This window comes from Zootoca vivipara, chromosome 5 (assembly GCF_963506605.1).
Source record: "Zootoca vivipara chromosome 5, rZooViv1.1, whole genome shotgun sequence".
NCBI classification, from domain to species: Eukaryota; Metazoa; Chordata; class Lepidosauria; order Squamata; family Lacertidae; genus Zootoca; species Zootoca vivipara.
In genome coordinates, this window is record NC_083280.1 from 85,603,093 (window position 1) to 85,625,214 (window position 22,122).

The following is a 22,122-nucleotide window of genomic DNA, read 5'->3' on the forward strand; positions in this document are numbered from 1 at the left end:
CACAACCAGAGCGAGCTTGAATTCTTCGCTTTGTGCTTGTCCGCCTGTTTTGTTGCCCTGGAGACAGAACAGCGTGGAATTCTTTCCCCCTGACCAGAAATAGTTTTCCTGTACCTTGTGACTGGAGTGCTTTCCTTCTTGGTTTGCAGCCAGCTGTGTGTATATGTGGGGGCATGCATTTAGATGAGGTAGGTTTCAGGGAGCATAGAGGTCATGGCTCCTTGTTGTAAGCTGTGCATGTGGGTATCGCTATATTCTACCCTACATCTCTTGCCTCCTGCGTCTCAAGAGGGTGTAAGGTTCCCTGTAGCAATTGCTCTTGATTTACATCGCCTATGGCATTTCACTGGTTATGTCATGTCTGCTGAGGCTGTGAGCTGGTCAGCTGTCCATCTTGGCTGGCTAGCTGAACAGCACGTGGTGAGTCTCCATCCCTCTCCTGATCAGCTGTTTGCTTCCTTGCATTGTTGCCCTAAGAAACAGGTTCACTGCAAACATAACTCTCTCATTGGGCCAACACGATCGCCATCAGCTTATCGGAAATTAGGTTTTAAGCAGTGGACATCATCTGCAGATTTTTGGGTGGGAACAACAGGCGCAATTCTCCTCTAGTGAGAGAAGGGTTTTACAATTGATCATCAGTTTCATCAGCGAGATTCTTAAAAATGGCAGCTGAGTCTTGACAGGTGAGCATTGAGAGAGGGTTCAAAGTTGCAATAATAAAGTTTTTAGGAGTAGGTGGGTAGAGACTTCTTCATAAAGTGCTTAAAGTCATCCCTTTAGCATGTGCTGTATTTTCTAGACTTCTCCTTTCACGTGGCTGGCATGTACTGGTTAAGTTTTTAATCCCCTTACTGTCCAGCTCTCCTTTGGCCCAATCTTATTTATCCAAGGAAAACCTTGGAAACGTTCCCTTTTATGGCTTTTAAAAAAATAGCTGGGTGTAGGAAGTAGGAAATAATAATGCAGAGGACAGATTTATATGCAGGTGCATGTTTCACAAAGGTTTATAAATAGGAGCTCTTCATTTCTGTAGCATATTTCTTGCCCTTATAGTTTGTGTGGTTAATGACAAATAGAATATGCAATTTTAAAAAAATGTTTGGTAGGTTGTGGGACTCTTGTGGCCTGTTGTTGGCGCATGATCACGTCTCAGTCCCTAATCTCTCTTTCCATAGAAGCAGGTTTGCATTTGTTTGTGCATGCAGACAGAAAAGGTTGCGGGGGGGGCAACATTTAACCCCCAAGAGCAGGTTGAAGATGCAGGCCATGCACAATGAATTAGGATGCTAAGATGACCACATCAGATTCCGGGTGTGGGGAGTGGCATTAATATTTTTGCAACATTCACACTGGCTACTTCCTGCCTTAAGAAAACTAACCCACGAAGAGGGGGAAGTATCCTAGCAGGGTCTTCTCACTGAAGACCTACTTTTGATGGCTTTGTCTTTACATACGGATGGTGGTGTTCAAAAGCATGCCCCCCCCAATTTGTTGTCTGAAGTGGAAGCATCCAGAATTCTACCACCTTGTTCTGTGTGACACATAGATCAGCTCTGCATCCAAGTCTGCAGCCACGGCTACATAATGTGCAGAAAGGCTCTTACACTATATAAAAGATTAATCACTATTTTTCTTCCACTGTGCTGGAGTGGCAAAGAACTGCATTGCTCTGCTATGCACTTGCTGTTCTCATGCTTGGTGATCATTGCAGTAGATCTTTTGAGGTTCTGCTTGCACAGTTTGCAGCATCTTTTGGGTGCAAGGGAGGAGATCTCTGATACAGAACTTCTGCTCTGTGCTTCTGAAACGCTGCATTTTGATGCCACTCAAGCACTTTCCCTTCCTCACCCCGGGATGCTTGCTGTGATCCTTAGGACTAATTCATAGTTTGGGGGAGAAGTATTGCTATAGGAAGAGTTTCAGAGTGATGAGACTTTGTTCTGCAGTGGTAATAGTACTACTACTGAAATATTTTGCTTCTGAACAGTTTTTGAAGGTGCATGAGACCTCCTTGTCTTGTGTGAAACGGAAGGCCTTCCAAAAATCACTAGGCACAGTTAACACTTTTTTGGTGGTAGGTTTTCTCTTACCCATAACAGCAGCTCTTTCCTGGGGCTGGAGGTCCTTTTGAAACCCCTCTGCAACCCAGCTTGTTGATCATGAACCCCTGACTTTGATCTCTCTGAGCTGGGAGAGAGCAGCAGGCTCAATATTGGTGCAATAAACGTGTGTGCATGCCGAGGTTGAAGGCAGTCTCCCTCCTTTACACAAGCAGACAAATCCTGGCATTAACTCTCTACCATTGGCAAGGGATGAAGCTACCCAAAGTCAGCACCAGCATTGCTTAAAAAAAACATGCCAGTCTTCCTCCTTGACTTTCAAGCCTTGTTTTCACCTTGCTTGATGATCTTCTCCTTTTTGCTGCTGTTAGAGAAGGGACGTGATCACTGAGTTGACAAATCACTTCTCTGTCTGATCCTTGGTGACTAGAAAGGGCCCTCTGGCATCTTCTCCCTCCCTAACCTCCCCCTCTCCCCCCACACATCATGTCTGATTTTTCAGGGTTATGGAGAAGCTGCTGCCTCGATGCTTTTTCTTTCTAGTCCAGATGACAACCCTGTTGGAACTGACGTTGGTTTTCTGTTGCGATGAATGTCCTCCTTAGGATATAAAGATAACTGGCAGCACTTCTGTGTCCCCACCTCCAAGCCATTCCACATTACGATTGTGGGTTTAGATTGTCCAACCTAACCTTCTGTGTACCTGTCCTAGAAACAGGTTGAGGGTGAATTCTTTGGCTTTTGATACTAGACTCGTTATCCTACTCTCTTCTGTAAACCATTTCCCAATATATTTTATTCTTAGTCTTACTCTTACTCTTTAAATTTGTATACCGCCCTTCATCTGTAGATCTAAAGGCCGTTCACAACAAAAAATTACAATATAAAAACACAGAATACATAACAAAAACAAAGCAATAATCTCCCCTGATATCAAGTTCAGTTCATGTTTTGCAGCAAGGAAACTTAGTTCTACACCCAAATTATACAAATCAACAAAAAGCAGGGGTGCCCCACACATGAGACCAGGTGAGGTGATTGCCTCAGACTGCAGGACCACCAGGGGCAGCAGATCCCAATGTTGATCTCCTCTCCCCACCACCACCTTGTTCCTGATGTCAATCTTCACTCATTCCTTCTTCCCTGGTGGGAGGAGGGGCTGCCATTTTGGGGTTTGCCTCAGGTGCCAAAATGTCTTGGACTGGCCTTGACAAAATGTTCATTCAACTGCTTATTCTGAACCCAGAATAATTGGACTTTTAAAGAAAAATGGTGATATGAGAGAGAGAGAGAGAGAGAGAGAGAGAGAGAGAGAGAGAGAGAGAGAGAATAAAAAGTGCACACACTTATTGAGGCAGTAAAATAGTCTCAGTCCCAATGTGTTTTGAGCAATGCACCTTCAGAGGAGTATCTTGATGTGATTATTAATAGAGGAGATTAGCAGAATATACCTAAACACACATTTAAGTATATATGGCTTAGGGAAAAAAATACTCAGGTCTTGTGTATAACTACTGAAAGTGTCACACAATGAAAGAACGGGCCGTCTAAAGCAATTCTTTTTGCATAGAAAAGTAGCATGTCATTTGCGTGTTAACGCCATCTCTGCTGGCCTTCAATATAAATATTGTCAGAGTTGCTTGCCATCCTGGAGGAAGGCATGTTCTGGGAGAGAGAAGGCTGCTCTCAGACATCCGCCACATTCCGTTTGCGGCTGGTCTGTTGGTGTGTCTGTCTGGCTTTTTGTTTAGATCAGAGTAAGGGCCCTGGAGCAGAAGTTGCCAACTAACTCTTTATTTTATTTTCTCCTACTCTTAGATCACCAGAAACTGGAACGTGAGGCTCGAATCTGCCGATTATTAAAACACCCAAATATTGGTAAGTAGCATGGGAGAAAGGTCTTCAAATTATTCAGCTCAGCAGGGACAGGAAGCTTGTTGGAATTTCCTCTCCTGCAAATGGTGAGCAAGCCTCAGATGTCCATTTTGTGAGGGCCAGAGCCAGGTGGGTAGAGAGTGATAATTTGTACTAGAGAAACATTTTGGGTAGCCTACCTTAGGGTGAGGGGCAATTACCTCTGTCCTCCACTTCAAAAGACATTTCCTTAGAGAAAGTGCATTTCACCACTATCGACCCATCCCCTGATCTGTCTCCTCAACTCCTTCACACCCAAGCAGAAGAGAGTGGTTGCCATTATAGAGTGGTTGCGCTCCCTTTGGCTTGTCCCTGACTGCTTTCTTGGTTAGCTCTGCTCTAGGGTATATTCAATGAAGGGATCCATTACATGAATGAGAACTACTTGCTGGAACAGACCAAAGTGCAGCTAGCCAGAAGAAGCAAAGCATGAAGCTCACATACTTCCTCTTCCCTCCCCAGTAGGTGATATTCAAAGGTATACTGCCCTTAAATATGGAGGTTTCATTTAGCTGTATGACTGACCACTGTTTATAGGGCCCCTGTCCTTGTACATGCACGTGCACTATCTCTGAAATGAAAAGTGTTTTCCTAGAAGGGCGTCTCCGAACTTCATCGCAGCAAACGGGAACTTAAAGGTATTGGGCATCCCTACTAAAGCCTCGTAAGCCCAAGGCTTGTGCTCTCTGTAAATGGCATTCCAGTGCCCTGTACAGCTCCTTACCCATTTCCATAAGGACTTAAGAAGAGCCTGATGGATCTAGTTAGAGGCCTGTCTGGGCCAGCATCCTGTTCTTACAGGGGCTGAACAGACACCTGCTTTGGGAAACCAGCATGCAGGGGCCAAGTGCAACAGCACCTCTCCCATCCTGTGGTTTCTAGCAACTGGAATCCAGAAGCATATTGCCTGCAACAGTGGAGGTAGAACCTAGCCTAGTAGCCTTCTCCTCTATGGATTTGTCTAATTCCCTTTTAAAGCCACCCACGTTAATGGCCGCCATTGCCTCTTGTGAGGGTGTGTTCCACAGTTTGTGTGAAGATGTACTTCTTCTGCCCCAAATCTTCCAGCAGTCAGCTGTCCTAAGTTGTAGTATTGTGAGAGAGGAAGGAAAACTTGTATCCCTCCACTTTCTCCATGCCATGCATAATTACTTGCCTTTTCTCCAAATGAAAAAGTTCTAAAGGGTGAAGCTTTTCCTTCCCCATTGATCATTTTGGTTGCCCATTTCTGAACCTTTTTCAATTATACAGTATCCTTGTTGAGATGGGGTGGCCAGAACTGTACACTGTACTCCCAAGTGTGATCGCACCATACATTCATATAACGACATCATGATACTGGAAGTCCTAGTTTCAATTCCTTTCCTATTTATCCCTAGCATGGAATTGGGCTTTTTCACAGCTGCCGCACAAAACTTGACATTCTGGCTCTGCTTCAACAAGGCTTGTTCTTTTGTATGCTTGGCTATTTTATCTCTTACCGCTTTCCATCAGTATACCTAGAACTTACGTTTAAGTTCACTGGCCTGCAAGTTCCAGTATCCCTACTGGATCCCTTTTTAAAAAATCAGTGTGAGCATCAACCATTTTCCTATCTCCTTGTATGGAGGCTGATCTTCTGAACAAGTCATTTATTTTTGTTAATCAGCAGTTTCACCCTTGAGTTCTTCAAGAACCCTTAGGTGGATGGCATCCAGACCTGATGATTTGCCAGTTTCTATTTTGTCAAGAAGGCTTGGGATAGTCATTTCCAATGTTTTTTGTTTGTTTGTTTTTTTGCACCATGGGCCACTTGAGAATTGCTGAGGATCTTGGTGGACCACTTAATGATTTTCCCACCACCACATCCACCCATTGTAGTGATGCACTGTCATGTGCTGTGCTAGATGCTGTATGAGTCTTAATTATAATTTTATTGATCCTGTTGTTTATTGCATCTTGTACCTTATTGTATTCCATGGAATTTAAATTGTAATACTATAAGATGCAACATAAGAAATAAAAGAAGCAGTAAAAGTGCAGCTAAAATCAATATGAACATTTAGTGTGATGGATGTGCTGTCTCCCATTTTCAGCCACAAATCCACAGACTCCGGTTGGGTCACCTGAATGAATATGGCAGACTGCCGTCGGAGAGCCTCTGGCCTAGAATTTAATCCCACCACAATTTTGCCTCCGTTCCTCAAACTCCCTGTAAAAACGTTCGTTCAGGCACAGGGATCTGACATGGCTCCTTTTTCTGGTCATGGTGTTTCCATCTCTTCAATTCCCCACACATGCCTCTCTCAGCTAACTCAGTGTTTTTCCCCTTTTTAAAAACAACAACAACAAACAAACAAACAAACAAATTCTGGAACTACAAAGCAGGGAACTTTGGAGCCTGGCTTGCATATATTTCTGGCTCCAGGAAAATAATTTCCTCTTCTCCCAGACATTTGATTGATTTTCCTGCACAGCTTTGTCTGGCATCTTTTAATTAATTAATTTGATGGTGATCATTCTGATGTTGGGGAATGTGGTTTTTTTATTGTTCTATGAAGTTGTGTGTGATCATGTTCGGTGCTTTGCTGCTTGTGTTTTTAGTCTCGTATGTGATTCCTCCCCCCCGCCCACCTGCCCTCCTATTTATATTTGTATATTTACTTTTGCCTTGAGACTCTTTTGTATGACACGATGAGCAACTAAGTAGATAATTATCAAAGGCCAAAAAGGGCTATGGTGCCATATGCTTGTGAGACCTTACTGTTACCCTGCTTTGGAAATTCATAGCTGCTTGCTCCTTAGGTTACAACCCAAAGATCTAGTTTGATTTCTCACTAATATGTGGTGAGGACTTTGCACTAGTGATGGTGCAAACTTCTCATGCAGATCTCCTCCTGCCTTCCACCTACTGGCCTATGGTATCAGTCTTTCTGCTCTGGTGGTGCAGATATGAGATTGAGACAGAGAAACGTACCTCTCTCCTGGCTCCCTTCTCTGGTGCCTCCCATGTAGCCATGGTTGTGAGCCACTAGCCTGGACTATTGGGGGAAACTACATTTCCCAGGGCTGTTAATAAGTGCCAGCAGCACTGGGGGAACTGCATTTCCCAGTAACCCTAGTTGGAAGCTGTAGAGAGCTGGAGAGACCGATTTTTGAAAAGTGTCTGGAAACCTCTGCTGGCTCAGAAGAGCTGTCTGGATCCAGTTGTTTTCACCATGCAACTTCCTTGTTTTCACCATGCAACTTCCAAGAATTATACCATCTCCAATTCAGACTGGTCATTACGACTCTTGAAAGACTTCTTCCATATGAACCCTGCTCCCTCGTTAAGAATTTCTGGAGGGGCTCTCATTTGTGTCCCACCACCATCTGAGTTGCATTTAATGATTGGGGCCTGAGAAAGAGTTTTCTTTATGGCTGCACCGAAGTTGTGGAACTGCCTTGCCTCCTCCCCAAAGGCTTTCCACCACAGTGCAAAAATACGTTTTCTTCCCTGCCAAGCATTAGTTCTGGCAGCCTAAGCTTTCTGTCCTTGGCATTTTAATCTAAATTTGTTTTATCTGCCAAACCCCCCCCCTTTTTAGTTTAGTTGTTGTGTGTGTTTCAATTTTTTGTACGTTCCTAAGGCATTTTCCAAAATGTAAAGGCAGGTAGAAATTTCATTAAAATAAAATGGGGAAAAGCAGATGAGTAAGTGACAGTTGTAGAAGAAAATGTCAGACAAGGAAAGAATTAAGCATAGCCCTGCAGATATAACAAACACTATCTCCTCACCTCACTCAATGCTTTGCATGCCATGAGGTTGGAAATCCTGTGTTTGCTGCTAAATAGGCAGTTGACAAACCTACTCCCCAGCAAAGGTTATGTGCTGTGAAAGAACCACATCAGTGAGCCATTCCCTATGTACACATCCATTGCTGCACAGTCGAAACTGTTAAACAGGGAACTTGTTGCCTGACATAGTCTGCCTCCACTGAACTCTTGGGGCTCACCCCACATCCAATCCTTGGCTCCTCTCCCTGAGCATTGATTCGAAGGCTTGCACTCAGAATATCCAGAAGTCTCAGATGCAGAGCTCTTAAACTGCCAGATCCCTGGCCCCTTTGACCGTTAGCTTCTGTAAATGGGGAAAGCCGATTGTCTTTTATTTCTACTCCGCAAGTTCCTTTGTCTGTTGCTGGAGAGCTCCACTCACCCTGGGCCTGTGTTTCCATGGTTATCATCCTGTGAGCAGGTTTATTTCCTGTCACCCCAAGGAACAGGGAGCAGGATAATTGTTCGCTTGGAGGGTTCGCTGAAGGGCTGCAACAAGTGGTGGGATCGTGGGAACAAACTTCAACTTGAACTGGGAAAAAAGAGAGGAAAAAATAAAGTTAGGTTTTGGGGACAAAACCACGTTATTTACTGAATCTGCCAAACAGCAGTAGGATTGTTGCTTGTTCCACAGCTTTGTGGAAAGCTGCCCATCATGTCAGTCTCTTTGTGGTGCAACATTGGGAAGGGTGAGGGGAATAAAGCTGTCTCTCTCTCTCTTCTCTTTTTAAGCAAGGGAAAATAAAGCCCCGATTTGGATTTCCTCTGTTGCTTTGGAAAGCTAAATTGGCAGGATTATATTTCTGAAGAAGATCACTTTGAGTCACACCCAACCTCGTTTATGTCTGGAATAAAGTGTTGCTAGAAAAAGAAGGCTACCACTAGAAGAAGAAGCCTCATTTCCCCCCTCTGAAATACCAAATGCAATTTACCCGAAGGCCTGGCATTTTTATGCCAGTGCCATGCCTGCTTGCCAACAGTAGCCAGTGATGTGGAGCCAGAGGGAGAGGAACACTACACTGCATGAATTGTATACTAGGTTTTTCAGAGGGATGAGGGAACGCTGCATGGGGCTGCAGTCATGCCAGCCGAGTTTACAAATGGAAGAGGACATCCGAGTTGGTTTCTGTCTAGATTTGTTCTCTCTCCCCCTCTTTCCTCCTGCCCCAACTGCAGGATTGTAATGTGTGGGGCATGCTGATTTTAAGCGGTGGCCCTGTTCTATTTGTAACCTTTTAGTTTAACAACAACAACAACAACAACAACAACAACAACAACAACAACAACAACAACAACAACATTTGTACCCTGCCCATCTGACTGGGTTGCCTGAGCCACTCTGGACAGCTTCCGACATATATAAAAACATAGTAGAGCATTACACATTAAAAAGCTTTTCTATACAGGGCTGCCTTCAGACGTCTTCTAAAGGTTATATCACATCTCCTTGACATCTGACAGGAAGGCGTTCCACAGGGTTCCACCTTCAAGCATTGCCACCATTACGTTAATTCCTCAATGCCGTAGGCGAGCTAACCTTGAGCTGATGCTTTATCTCTTCCTGGGAAAATGTAAATTTGTTTTATTAAGCTAGCTGTGACATTTAATGCTTGCCTAGGAAGAACTTAGTGCAGGCAACAGGTCCAGGTATGATGCCTTGGGAAACCAAATGAGAAACTTAAGTGGACTGAAGCTGAGCATAATTGGACCACGTTAACTAGGAAGCTTTGACTGCTGTTGGGCTTCATGTCTCTTCAACCTCCTTGTGTGCTCTTGAATGGGGCATCCGTCCAGTGTGTGACAGAAGTGGTTCTGAATTTTAGATTTACTGAGCATAATGGCACAGAGGTCTTTCAGCCTTCCAAAAAAATAATAATAATAATCATTTGAGTGCTTCAATTTCTGCATATACCCTCATATTCTATGCAACGGATGTTCATGAAGGTTACATATAGTGAATAGCACTGGAACTGCAGGAAGAGGTGGCAGCAAATAAATGTTTCAGTCAGTTGCATGCATGCTTTTTAACCAGCGATGATTGAGGCTGCACTCATATACCCATGTACCTGGGAGCAAAACCCCATTGAACATGTATAGATTGTGCTGTGAATTTACATACTGTGAAACATCTAAGATGATTTCTGAAGATTTGGAAAGAAAGATAATTCCTCTGGAGTGTGAAATAACTTGATGAATCAATAATTCAATTGAAAAGCAGAATATACATTAAATAAATAATCAGCATGGTATTGGATGAAATGCACTATTGCAAGGATTAGCATTAGTGCAGTTGAATGTTCTTCCCTTTCCCCCCACGCTCCATGCTACCCCCAAATATGCTCTGGCGCAGAGGGGGAGAGCATTCAGTTGCGCAAGGAAAAATCATTTTGCCGACGGTGTATTTTCCTTAGTGTTAACGTTGAATACAACCCTCAATTTCTATTGTACTGGCCAAGCCACCAATTTCCTCATTATTTTTTCTGAGTCTAGAAATGTGATCTATTGCTCAGCTGGTTGCTGTTGCTGTTGTAGGGCCCCTTTCACTTTGGACCCTAGTGCACAGAGTACTTTGTAGAATGGTTAATCTGGCTTTGCACCATAAACGTTGAACCGTAAATTGGTGAGATGTTGAAAATGCAAGAACAACATCTAAGGATTCAACACATTTTTTGCTCTGGGAACTCATTTGACAAAATACACTTGGGGTATTACAGTTTCTCCTTTCCCCATTTTTTCTTTGCATCACATAATTAATACTTATATTCCAATTGGAACAACTCCTGTGGTCAGGAGTCCTCAAATTGTGGTTGACTTTGGCAGTTTACTACAAAAAAAGAGTGATTGTCAGGCCCCCTGCCAACAGCTGCCTTGCCCCTTACTTATATCATGTTGCACCTTTAGAACTGTGAGGTCACAGTCCCCTTTTCTCCTCCCCACCTGCAAAATTAAAGCTTGTGAGGGATGGGCATGCAATTGCTGCAATGGCACCCCACCCCACCCCACCCCCAGCATAAGAAAAGCCGTAAGATTTATGCTTGCCATGTTGTGTTTTTGAGACACTTGGAGTCTCTCAGAGGTACAGTGTGATTGTGGCGGTGATTGCCCAGGATTCTAGGGCACTCATCCAGCACCCAGACTTGCCATTAGACCCTCTTGGACCAGAAATATGATAAAATTCAAGTTCCAATTAACCCTTGCTTGAGCAACAAAGCTCTTCCTGTGCCCTGGTGTTCTGTATCCTTTGGCTGTCTTTGGTCCTGACTTTCAGCTTGCCATTTGCTTCTGCTTCCTGGTTTTGTCCTTCAAGCCTACTTTTTAGTTCTGAATGTTGGCTTCAACCCACAGCGACTGGTTCCTGGCTTAATGGAGACTGCTGCTCAGAGCCCAGCCCTGACAGTCACAAATAATGATAAAAATGGATAGCGGCACATAAACCAGTTTGCACCAGCTCCCCCTTTTAACATACAGGAAGACATAAATAGCCCATGTATATATGCAATAGTTATGAATATACAATGTGATATAGCGATTTTACACAACAATTACGAATTTGCACCCTAGCCTGCAGAGATACCTTCCACTTAAGTCTTCATCCTAAACCATTAGTGTATTATGAAAACAAGGAAAATACAAATATCCTATTGGAGTAAGCATCACTCAGTTACTGTGTTCACCTTTGTATATATCAGTGAAGTAATTTCTGAACTGTTCATGCAAATTAAAACACTGCCAAAAAAAACCCACAAAACACTCAGATGAAGGGTTGACTGCACCAATAGATCGATCTTTTCTGATGAGTTCAGCTAGGAGAGCTGCAAGTGTACGCTCTTCTCATTCCAATTAACAGACTGCAAATAATACCTAGCTTTAGGGCAGGGATGGGGAACCTGTAGCTCTCCAGATTTTGCCAGACTATAGCTTTCATTGACCCTGTCTATTGGTCTATTGGACAGGCTAATGGGAGCCGGAGTCCGAAATCAACTAGAGGGCCACAAGACCCTCTTCCCCACTTTAGGGTATAAGAATTATACAGTATTGATGGTAGAATTAAAAGTCCACATCCAGTATTCTTTAGAAACGATGATGATGAGGCAGCAACCAACAGATGCTAGGAGTGACTTGCTGGAGATTGGCAAGTGATCAGCCAGTGGACCATAATCTACCCATCTCTGTGGAAGGACAAGAAGGGGGTGGGAAAGGAGCTATGGCTGGTAAAGGCAGCTCAAAAGCTGAGTGCATTGTTTGCAAATAAGTCTGGGGGGATAAATTCTTCATTTTGTGGATAACTTCACTAAAGTATGATTGGCAACCAGTTCACTCTCGCATTCCTCATGAGCACTCTCTTGCTGGCCACCATCCAAATGGAGATTATTTTTACTACATTCTGTTTCTTGGGTTTGAGAAGAGTGGAGAGACTGTCTTCCCTTATCCCTTTATTTTTTTATTTTATTTCAATGTTGGGTACCTCCTGACCCTGTGTAATTAATCTTGTAATATCAAGACAACAGCGCGTATAAATAAGTACATGGTTTTTGTGTGTGTTCAGTTCTCCAAATGGGCGTGGGAACATGAGTAATATCCAGACAGTGGTGGTGGGAATAATCTCTGAACATTTGGGAAATACCCCTTGACTACCCTCTTGTCACAATGGCAGGTTAAAATAATTAACCTTGCCAGCTGTGAGGTTGCCCTTCTTAATGGTGGATCTGGGAAGTAGTGTGTATCACAGCACAACATGTTGGAAGCATTCTTTTCTTTCTGGATTAGAAAGCAGGGCTAGAAAGGGTATCTGTGCTACTTCTCTAGAAGCCCACAGTCATAGCTGCCAAGTTATCCCTTTTTTACAGGGATTTTCCCTTATGCTGAATAGGCTTCCTTGCGAGAAAAGGGAAAACTTGGCAGCTATGCCCACAATGCATGATGTCTTGGCCATGTCATGCTGGGCCCTCCAAGATCATCTCTGGCCAGGAGAGCTTCTTGCCAGTGAGAACTCCTGCAGGACTCTCCTTCCTTGGGGGCTTTAAAGCAGAGGTTGGGTGGCCATCCATCATGGATGCTTTAGTTGAGATTCCTGCATTGCAGGGGGTTGAACTAGATGACCCTCAGGGTCCCTTCCAACACTTCAATTCTATAATTCTATCTATGTTCCCCCTTCCTTCAAGTAGCTCAGAGTTCACTCCTCGCAGCTTTTGTAATCACATCAAGAATCCTGTGAGAAAAATTATGCTGAGAGATGGTAACTGGCCCAAAGTGAGCTTCACCTTGGTCATAATCCAATCCCCTCCAGTGGAACATAATCCAATCTCCAGTGGAACCTGGAATCAGAAAGCAGCAATAACCCAAACTCGTAACATACAATTTTAGAGACCAGTGCTTCTGTAGGTAGAGGGGAGTGATTCATAGGCACGAATCCATTTTCCAACCTTGAGAGTTTGCATGGAGCCTCTTCCTTGAGTTCAGAGTGTCCAAACTGCATTTAAGATGGATTCAGAAGCAGAGAACTTTTGAGAACAGCTTGGAAAACTCTGGCTCTTGACATCCTTCAGTTTCGTGCCCCCAGTTTCTCCCTTAGCAAAGCAACATCAATGGACTTTAAACATGCCAGTATGCTAAGCCAGCGTTTGTGCCCCATGCTTTCTGCATGGGGTGACTCCATTTTTCCCGTGTGAACCTGGAGTCATGAGGGAAGGGCACAGGACCTGCTATTGAGTCCCTTTTGATAGGAGACACAGTTTGCTGTTTTCCCAGCTCCTGCTTTGAATAGTTGTGCCTTGGAATGATCTCACAGCTGGTGAAGAGAAGGCTGGGTTGTCATGGTTCCAGGAGTTGTTTGTAGGGTAAAATAGTAATCTTCATTCCCTCCCCTACTTTGTATCAAACCTCCCCCTCTGCAAAAACACTTCCCAGGCAACACATTGCGCTGGGGGATGTGGTGGAGATATCAGAACAAGTTGCTTGAGGAAGTTTTGAATTCTCCTTTCCTGGAAGTTTTAGGAGGGTGGCCAATGTAGCATAGTAAATAGAACTCTGCTTGTTGGGGTGGGAGATTTGACATAGTGAGATTGGAGGTACATTGGAACTCTAATTTGTGGGGGGCTTAATAAGGTTTGTTGCCTAAAAATTAAAGAGTCCGGTTCCACACACACACACACACACACACACACACACACACCCTGCTTTTTAGCTCAAGTTCTTAACTGGTGGTAGGCAGGAGTAGCTTTTGGGTGGCACTGATGATACCACCCTCTCTCTTTCATATTGAAATTAGGTTTCTTTCAACTACTTTGTTGGATCCGTACATCCTTATTTTTCTTCCTTATCTCCTCCATTTATCTTTGTATTCTTAGTATGGGAATTATCTGTCTTCTGATTGAGCCTTTGGGCTTCTGTGTAATTTCTTATCTTGGTCTTTGCCAGAAGTTTATGTCTCAACTGCTCAGCATCCCTGGGTTGCTTCTCTTCCTGCCTTCCAAATTTTATGGGACTGCTGAACTTAGCGCTAGTCTTGCAGCCAGCAGACAAGGTTTCCTTAAAACCATAAGAGAAGGCAATGTGGACTTTCAACATCTATCTTTTTTTGGCTGAAACAAAATAAAAAATTTCCTTACAGTAGCACCTTAGAGACCAACTAAGTTTGTTATTGGTATGAGCTTTCGTGTACATGCACACTTCTTCAGATACACTGAAACAGAACTTTTTTTTGGCTGGGCATCCCAGGAAGAAGAGGCTATCAGAAAGTCTAAAAGAAACGTAAGCTGAAACACTACTAGCAAGGTAGCTGCGGCCTCCATCACTCATTTGGTCTTTTCAGTAGAGATGTAGAGACCATTCGTTTCCACAGTATTTATTTCTTCCACACATTTGGGGCACTTACCAACAAAACATGAGAGGCACCTATGCTAGCCTGCTTTATAGAATAAATTGGTTAAAAGTCCCATAGCATCTTAAAAGACTAACAATCTCCTAACAGTACTATTTTAGGACAGACATGTGTCCTATTTCATGGTAGAGAAAGTGTGCTTCTTTTTAAGATGCTGGCTGCCATCTACAGTTCTTGTAAGTACAGTGGTACCTTGGTTTAAGAACAGCTTAGTTTATGAACAACTTGGATTAAGAATGCTGCAAACCTGGAAGTAAGTGTTTTGGGTTTAGAATAAGAACATGTTTCGCTGCCTGTTGAGTGTGTTCCATTTGTAAATTGAGTCCCCCTCTGCTATGGGAAAGCACGCCTTGGTTTAAGAACCCTTTGGTTTAAGAACAGACTTCTGGAACGGATTAAGTTCGTAAACCAAGGTACCCCTGTACAGTAGAACCTCGGTTTTTGAACATAATCCGTTCCAGAAGACCGTTTGACTTCTGAAATGTTTGAAAACTGAGGATCTAAGGACTGTCACCAAAGTCTATGGTGAAAATTGAGAAATGTGCCTCAGAAGCCTTTCAACGTCCGGAAGCATTCACTTCCAGGTTTTCAGCGTTCGGCTTCCAAGACATCCGAAAACTGAGCTTCCACTGTACTGTGGTACCTCGGGTTACAAACACCTTGGGTTACAAACACTTCAGGTTATGGACCCCGCTAACCCAGAAGTAGTACCTCAGGTTAAGAAGTTTACCTCAGGATGAGAACAGAAATTGCGCTGCGGCGGCAGCAGAAGACCCCATTAGCTAAAGTGGTACCTCAGGTAAAGAACAGTTTCAGGTTAAGAACAGACCTCCAGAATGAATTAAATTCATAACCAGAGGTGCCACTGTATGTCTCTCTCCCCCCCCCCTTTTTAATAAAAGTTTTAGATCTGCCTTGTTTAATTCAGGGCATATTTTGAATTTATCAAAATGCTTTAAGTCACTTAGTTGATTAAACACTGGTGCCATAACTTTAATGCTATCTAACTGATGCTCTTTGGGCTAAAGCTACCCAAACAGACAACAAATCGAAGGAAATGTTTGCCATCTCTTAACTTTCGAATCATGTTTGCGTCTTCTAAAGTTGCTGCATTATAAATTGAATTATTTTTCTTCGTATTTTTCCACAGGTGATTTCTTAGGTGATAATTTCATTAATTTTGTCTGCAGGAAGCTGGTTGCCAAATGGTTCCAGTGTCTTTCAGTGAACCTCCTACAAGGTCCACCCTGCTTTCGAAAGTGTAGCATTCTATTCTAGCTGGCCAAAAGTAATTTTGGTGCTGGAGGTGAAAAATGCACCCCTCCCATCTCTTTTATAATTCTCCAGAACGTTACCCCTACATGCTTTTGTTCTTGTTTTTATTATTAATCAGATTTATAACCCGCCCTACAACCCAAGGGTTCTTGGGGTGGTAAGCAACAGTTCATAAAAATATGACACATAAATGCAACATTAAAGTATTAAAACTAACAATATTATATAACAGAAATCCAACAGCAAAACATGTCCCATAAATCAGCATCTCCAGAGACCTGAATAAAAAGATTTGTCTTGATGTCTAAAAGCAGCAGAGGGGAAGGGAATTCCAGATCCAGAGTGCCACAACAGAGAAGGCCCTTCTCTGCACTGTTACCTTGCAAACTACAACTTCTCCTGGAAGTGCAAGCAGGACCTTCCTGCAGATCTTAAGGCACAGGTTGGTAGGGACTGGGAGAGGCAGTCCTTCAAATAGCTGGGCCTCAAGCCATGTACCAGTAGGCGCCAAAGGTTTGATTTGGTTTGATTTGGGCTGGCTAGCAAAAATAAGCAGGATTGGCTGGGAACTGACCCCTTACACCAACAGCAGTGATTCTGACTTGACTCCCCCTTTGCCACCCTCAGTGGTGTCCCAAATTCTCCGACTCTTTTTTCCCTTATAGTAGAGGGCTCTTCAGTTGTGTCTTGGGTGTTTCTGCTGTCAATGGTTGCTTTAGCAATGGATCTCTTATGTGCAAGGATTTGCTGAAAAACAGGATGAGTTTCTTCAGTTTGAAAAGGCAGGCAGTACACGTTTTGTTTTGTTTTTTTGGCATGGAAGACAGGAAGTTCTTAACTGCCTTTTTATCCCTGGTGTGGCTCGGTTGGTTGGGGTGCATGTTGGGTGGGGGAAAGAGGGTTAATCCCAAGGAACTAGTGAATAATTGCACACGGTGTCCTGTTAGCTAACCATCCTTATGTCACCCGTTGCCACTCCAGCGAAGCCCGTCATTAGCTGTTGGAGCAGATGATTTACAAAGGATTATTTGCATTACACATGCTAATGCTTTTTAATAGCAAACTTTTAATTAAAAGGAAAGTCTTTCTGGAAGCTGCCTTAGCAGCTGCAGCAAAACTCTGCCCGTTTTAATATAATTAGGGAGAAGCTGGGGGTGGGAAGCTGAGCTGCCCTTGACAGCCAAAGCTGAACGGTGAACTCCTACTGGGAACCTGTATCTTGGTGTGTGGGGAGTCTTGCTGGCAATGGGTGTTGTTGATGTGGCGGGGCTGTTCACAGCCTCTTCCATGCGCGTTTCTGGCTGTGTTGGGATAATGAGCAGTTGGGGGAAATGGCGAGTGGGTGGCGGCCATCTGTGTCAATGTGTGTATCAGTTGCATTGCTGATGATGATAGCACTCACTTTGCCTTCTGTCAGCCTGTGTGTATTCTATATTTGTAGCTTCAGCACATCCTTAATGCTGAGTGTAGTATTTTGAGGTGGGGACGGTGGCAGTGGAAGGGTGGGCGGGGGGAGTAGGCTGGAGTAAATTCATTTTGGTTGTTCTTCTTATCCCATCTCCACTCAATTTGCTGTGGTAGTTAGGTAGGGCAACTGCCTCCCCACCCCCCATAGCTAATGCACGGGGGCAGCGAGAGAGCCATTACGGATATGGAGAGATGCAGATTCTGCCTAATGGCAGCCTGGCATGTGCCCAGGGATGAGGTTAGTGCTGACTTTGAGTACCTGGCATTTATGCAGAGTGTCTTGTTGCAAAAGGATCCCCAGAGCAATTTGGAGACTACACGACATGGGGAAAGAAAGAAAGAAAGAAAGAAAGAAAGAAAGAAAGAAAGAAAGAAAGAAAGAAAGAAAGAAAGAAAGAAAGAAAGAGTGTTGGAGTTACTGGGCAAGAAATTAAGATCCCCATTTCAATGCTGCCTTGTCTGTTTGCATCAGCATTTATTTCACCTAAGCAGCCTAAATGTTGCAGAGAGATTCCTACAGTATTGAAACCTGCCCATTTCTCCCCCCCCCGTGTGTGTGTGTATGAGGGGGGGGGGCTTTGTGAACCTCAAGGTTTTGGTTTGTGGGGGTGGAAGAGAGCACTGTGTCTGATTGAAAACGCGGAGGTGATGGCGGTTGGCAGAGTTTTTGTGGTGGTTTGTGTGTTGTTGTTGTTGTTGGTGGTGGTGGTGGTGTGTGTGTGTGTTTTAAAGATGAAAGGAGGCCAGCAGGCTTAATTCGAATTGGAGGATAACCGATGTATTAGGCATGGATTTATTTTACTAATTATTCATTAGTACCGTCGACATTTTCTGCTTACAAATAACCCAAAACAACATACTGCAGTTAAAATAAAATATGATAACAACAGATTATTAAACTATACAGGTTGTGAAGAAAGATAGATGTCTGTCTGCCAAGCCATTTAATTGGTTGACCCTGAGTATTAGGACTGTGACTGGGGAGCAAAATCATTATCTCTCCGCGCAGTAATTCTGTCTGCTTCTGCCATCCTTATCACCACCACCAACCCACCGCACCTCAAATTTCCTCTCTGAATCTAGAACACCTAAAATACTTCAACATTTTCTTGTAGGGGAGGTGCTTCAGCCTCTATCTTATTTTTGGTTGCTCTTTTCTGTACCTTTTCCAGCTCTCTATCCTATCCATTCTGAGATGTGAGCAAACGGAACTGTTCACAGTATCCCAAATCCATAGATTATATGAAGGCATTATGATATTGGCAGTTTTATTTTCAGATCCTAGCTTGGAATTTGCTTGTTTCAAAGCTGCTGGCTTTCATCAGTGCTATTTTTTAAATAATAATAATAATAATAATAATAATAATAATAATAATAATAATAAGTGGCAGAACTCACAATGAACACCTCCCTTATTGTCTTATAATAGCAACGATGCCCACCTGAGAGGTGCCAGAACTGAGTTCTGGGGAGTACCGGCTGAAAACTATATCCCTGGTTTTCATTGAGCTATCCACCAGAACCCAAGTACTGTATCTTCTTCTCGATAGGTGTAGCCAGTTCAAATCTCCCGTGGAGAGGGTTGGGCAACAGCAGCATGGTCCCCATGGCTGTGCCTCCTCACAAGTAGGTGCAGGAGTGCTCAGGTGGATCTGCAATGCCTGTGTGGCCTCTCCTTGCACAGCTAGCAGCAGGGGAAACTCCTGGCACTTCGAAGGATTATGACTTCATTGGCATGTCTAATGATATGGCACCTGTTTCCCCTTAGCCCCACCTCCTCCAGGGTCAGCTAAGCATAGCATGACCTCTACTATGGACAGCCACGGGAACTCCTCACCATCCCAGGGTCACAGCCTAAGGAACACTGCCTTGTTAGAAGATGGTGATTCAGGGCAAGGAAGGCCAGAATCATACCTCCAAGTATGGTTTTGGTGCCAAATTCCTGGGGGTGCAACACAGAAAATGCTGTCCCGGGCAGCTCCTTTGGCCACACCTACTAAACCTGACATTGTACCCTTTGCTTTAGAGACTCTTTCGCAAACAGACTCCTTGGCACCTATGACCAGGTCTTTGGCACCCAATGCCACCTTTTCAATAGTCTGCTGCACAAGAGGCAAAGTCTCTTGTAGCTTGTCAAGGCGCTGGCAGACATAGGTGTTTGCTGAAGCAATCTGAGGTTCAAGCCTATTCAGGGGAGGCTGTGCCCCACTTGCTGGCAAGGAGGCACGCTTTTTTACTACAACTTCTGCCATAGCACAGACTGATTAGATCAGGCATCCCCAAACTGCGGCCTTCCAGATGTTTTGGCCTACAACTCCCATGATCCCTAGCTAACAGGACCAGTGGTTAGGGATGATGAGAATTGTAGTAAAAAAACATCTGGAGGGCCGAAGTTTGGGGATGCCTGGATTAGATAGCCGAATGGGACCCCTTTGCAGTGTTATGAATAGCAGAAATGATCTTGTAGGTTATGCTGAATGCAGCTTTCTCCCCTTCTCCCATTGCAGATTTCCCCAGGGAAGAGGATTTTTCAAAATTCTTACAGTGGGTTAAGGGGCTGGTGTCAAGAGAGGCCCAAGGGTCTATTCCACCTGAGTCTGCTAGCCTCTCCTACTGCACTGCCCATTTCCAGGGTAATAAACACAAAAGGAGGAAGCACAAATCCAGAGGTGGGTTTCCCCATAAAGGGGGACCAAGCCAGCTAACACTGTTCCTTCCTCTTCATCATCCTCTGCTGTCTGTACAGAGAACATTTCCCTTTTCATCTACACACACACACACACACACACACACACACACAGGGGGGGTTGTTCCTTCCTTCCTTCCCCCTTTCCATTTCTTTCTTCCTTTCTTTTTTGTTTGCTGCAGCCAATCAATACTGGGGCTGTTCCAGTTTGAGAAGAGCTGGAGCTCAATAGGCAATTAAGTGAAAGGAGTGCAATTTCACAGAGAGAAGATGCTGCTTTTGTTTTCAATTAAGTTGCTCTTCCGCTGTACATTGTCCAGATGACCTACTTGTTGAATATTCCATTCTAGCGGCAACCACAAAGCCACCATTCTGCTCTTTACCCCGTGCCTCTCTGCTGTGCGCCTTTGCATGCCACTCACCCGCTGCCCCACCTAGGCTCTCTGCCCCATCTTAACCTTTTGACTTGCAAAAGTGTCCTTGTTTCACATTGCCTTGGGCTGTCAAAAACTGGCGACTCCTTGAATGCCCAATGAAACTCTTTCCTTCTTCCTCAGCAGTTTACAGCAGCAGCAGCAGCAGCAGCAGCAGCAGCAGCAGCAGCAGCAGCAGCAGCAGCAGCAGCAGCAGCAGTGCTAATCCTTGCCCTGACTTTTCCATTTCATGTTTTCTTTTCTTCCTCCTCCTGTACTTGCAGAATTGCTGACGGCTGCATTAGTTGGGTGTCTCCTCTCGATCTGTTCACTTTGCATCTGTGCCCATGTTCACGTTCACCTTGACTTTATGTCTCTTGCGTGTGGCCTTTGGGGAATCTGACATATGGATCCCCGCTCTCGCTCTGTGGAATGCTGCTTTTTCATACTGTCACTGCAGCAAGGCCTGCTTGGCAGGTTTGGACCAGAGCTCCGTTAATGATGATTTTACCACAGCATGGTTTCCTTGATCTAAATGGTCTGTGGAAGCTGCTAATTGTGCATGGGGCAAAACATACAAGTCTCATACCAGCTTTGCGGCATGGCAGTTTAAATTAGGGAAAACCCCTTTCCCCCCCACTGGCAAAGCCCTGATCGGATCAGGCTTCTAAAAGAGAGAGAGAGAGAGCTTCAGTTTCCCATTTGCAAAATGGAGATGAAGCTTGCCTTTCTTACTACGTTGTCTTACAGAATACTGAGGGCACATGTGCACTTCTGAATACAGTCATACCTCATGATATGTCCGCTGCGGGTTGCGTCCTTTCAGGTTACGGACGCGCCGAACCCGGAAGTCCTGGAACAGGTTACTTCCGGGTTCGGCGCGACCATAACCTACACGCATGTGCAGAAGTGCTAAATCGCGCTTTGCGCAACACGTGTGCGCAGATGCGGTGCTTCAGGATGCGGCCTTTTCATGTTGAGAACGGGCCTCCAGAACAGATCCCGTTCGCAACAAGAGGTACCACTGTACTCTAAAGCACTATATAAATGTTTGTTGGTACTCGCTTATTAGTGAATAACAACTCACTACAGCAACACCAAAAGGGAATGTAAATATATCCACAAACAAATCCATAACCCAGTTGTGCGGTTTTGTGAAGGGAGCATTGTGGTGGGCGGTTCTCTACAGGTTTGGTCCAGGTCAATACACTTTGCTTCACTTCCTCTGTTCCTCAGTTTCCTGCTGAGTTTGTTCTGTCTCTTTTTGTTGTTTGCAGTGCGGCTCCATGAGAGCATTTCGGAAGAAGGCTTCCACTACCTCGTCTTTGATCTGTAAGTGCTTTCTGTTTAACTTTGATCCATCATCACTGACAAAAATGTGTGGGCTGTAGAAGGAGTTTCTAAATAAAATATATCTCCAGGTGTTCTATTTTCTCCTTCCTTTCTGTTCCTCCAGACATTGCTACAGCAGTTGATCGATTCAAGGGTGTGTGGGGTTGTTGTTTTAAAACCCAAATTATGTGTGAATTTTGCACACAATACTACACTGTGTATTTTACTAGAACCTGCGCTGGCACCCCAAGTTCCACTACCATGCCAGTAGACCTTCCACCCTATACTGGCAATGAT

General features: G+C 44.2%; 1 protein-coding gene across 32 annotated transcripts in view; it reads left to right on the forward strand.

The window, feature by feature from the left end:
* Positions 1–22,122, forward strand: part of CAMK2G (calcium/calmodulin dependent protein kinase II gamma) — a 157,800-nt gene that overhangs the window by 64,393 nt on the left and 71,285 nt on the right. For all 32 annotated transcript variants that reach the window (XM_035138186.2, XM_035138185.2, XM_060275059.1 and 29 more), the window contains exons 3-4: positions 3,882–3,941; positions 21,771–21,825. In XM_035138186.2, the coding sequence (XP_034994077.1) occupies positions 3,882–3,941; positions 21,771–21,825 (115 nt within the window). The remainder of the gene's footprint in view (positions 1–3,881; positions 3,942–21,770; positions 21,826–22,122) is intronic.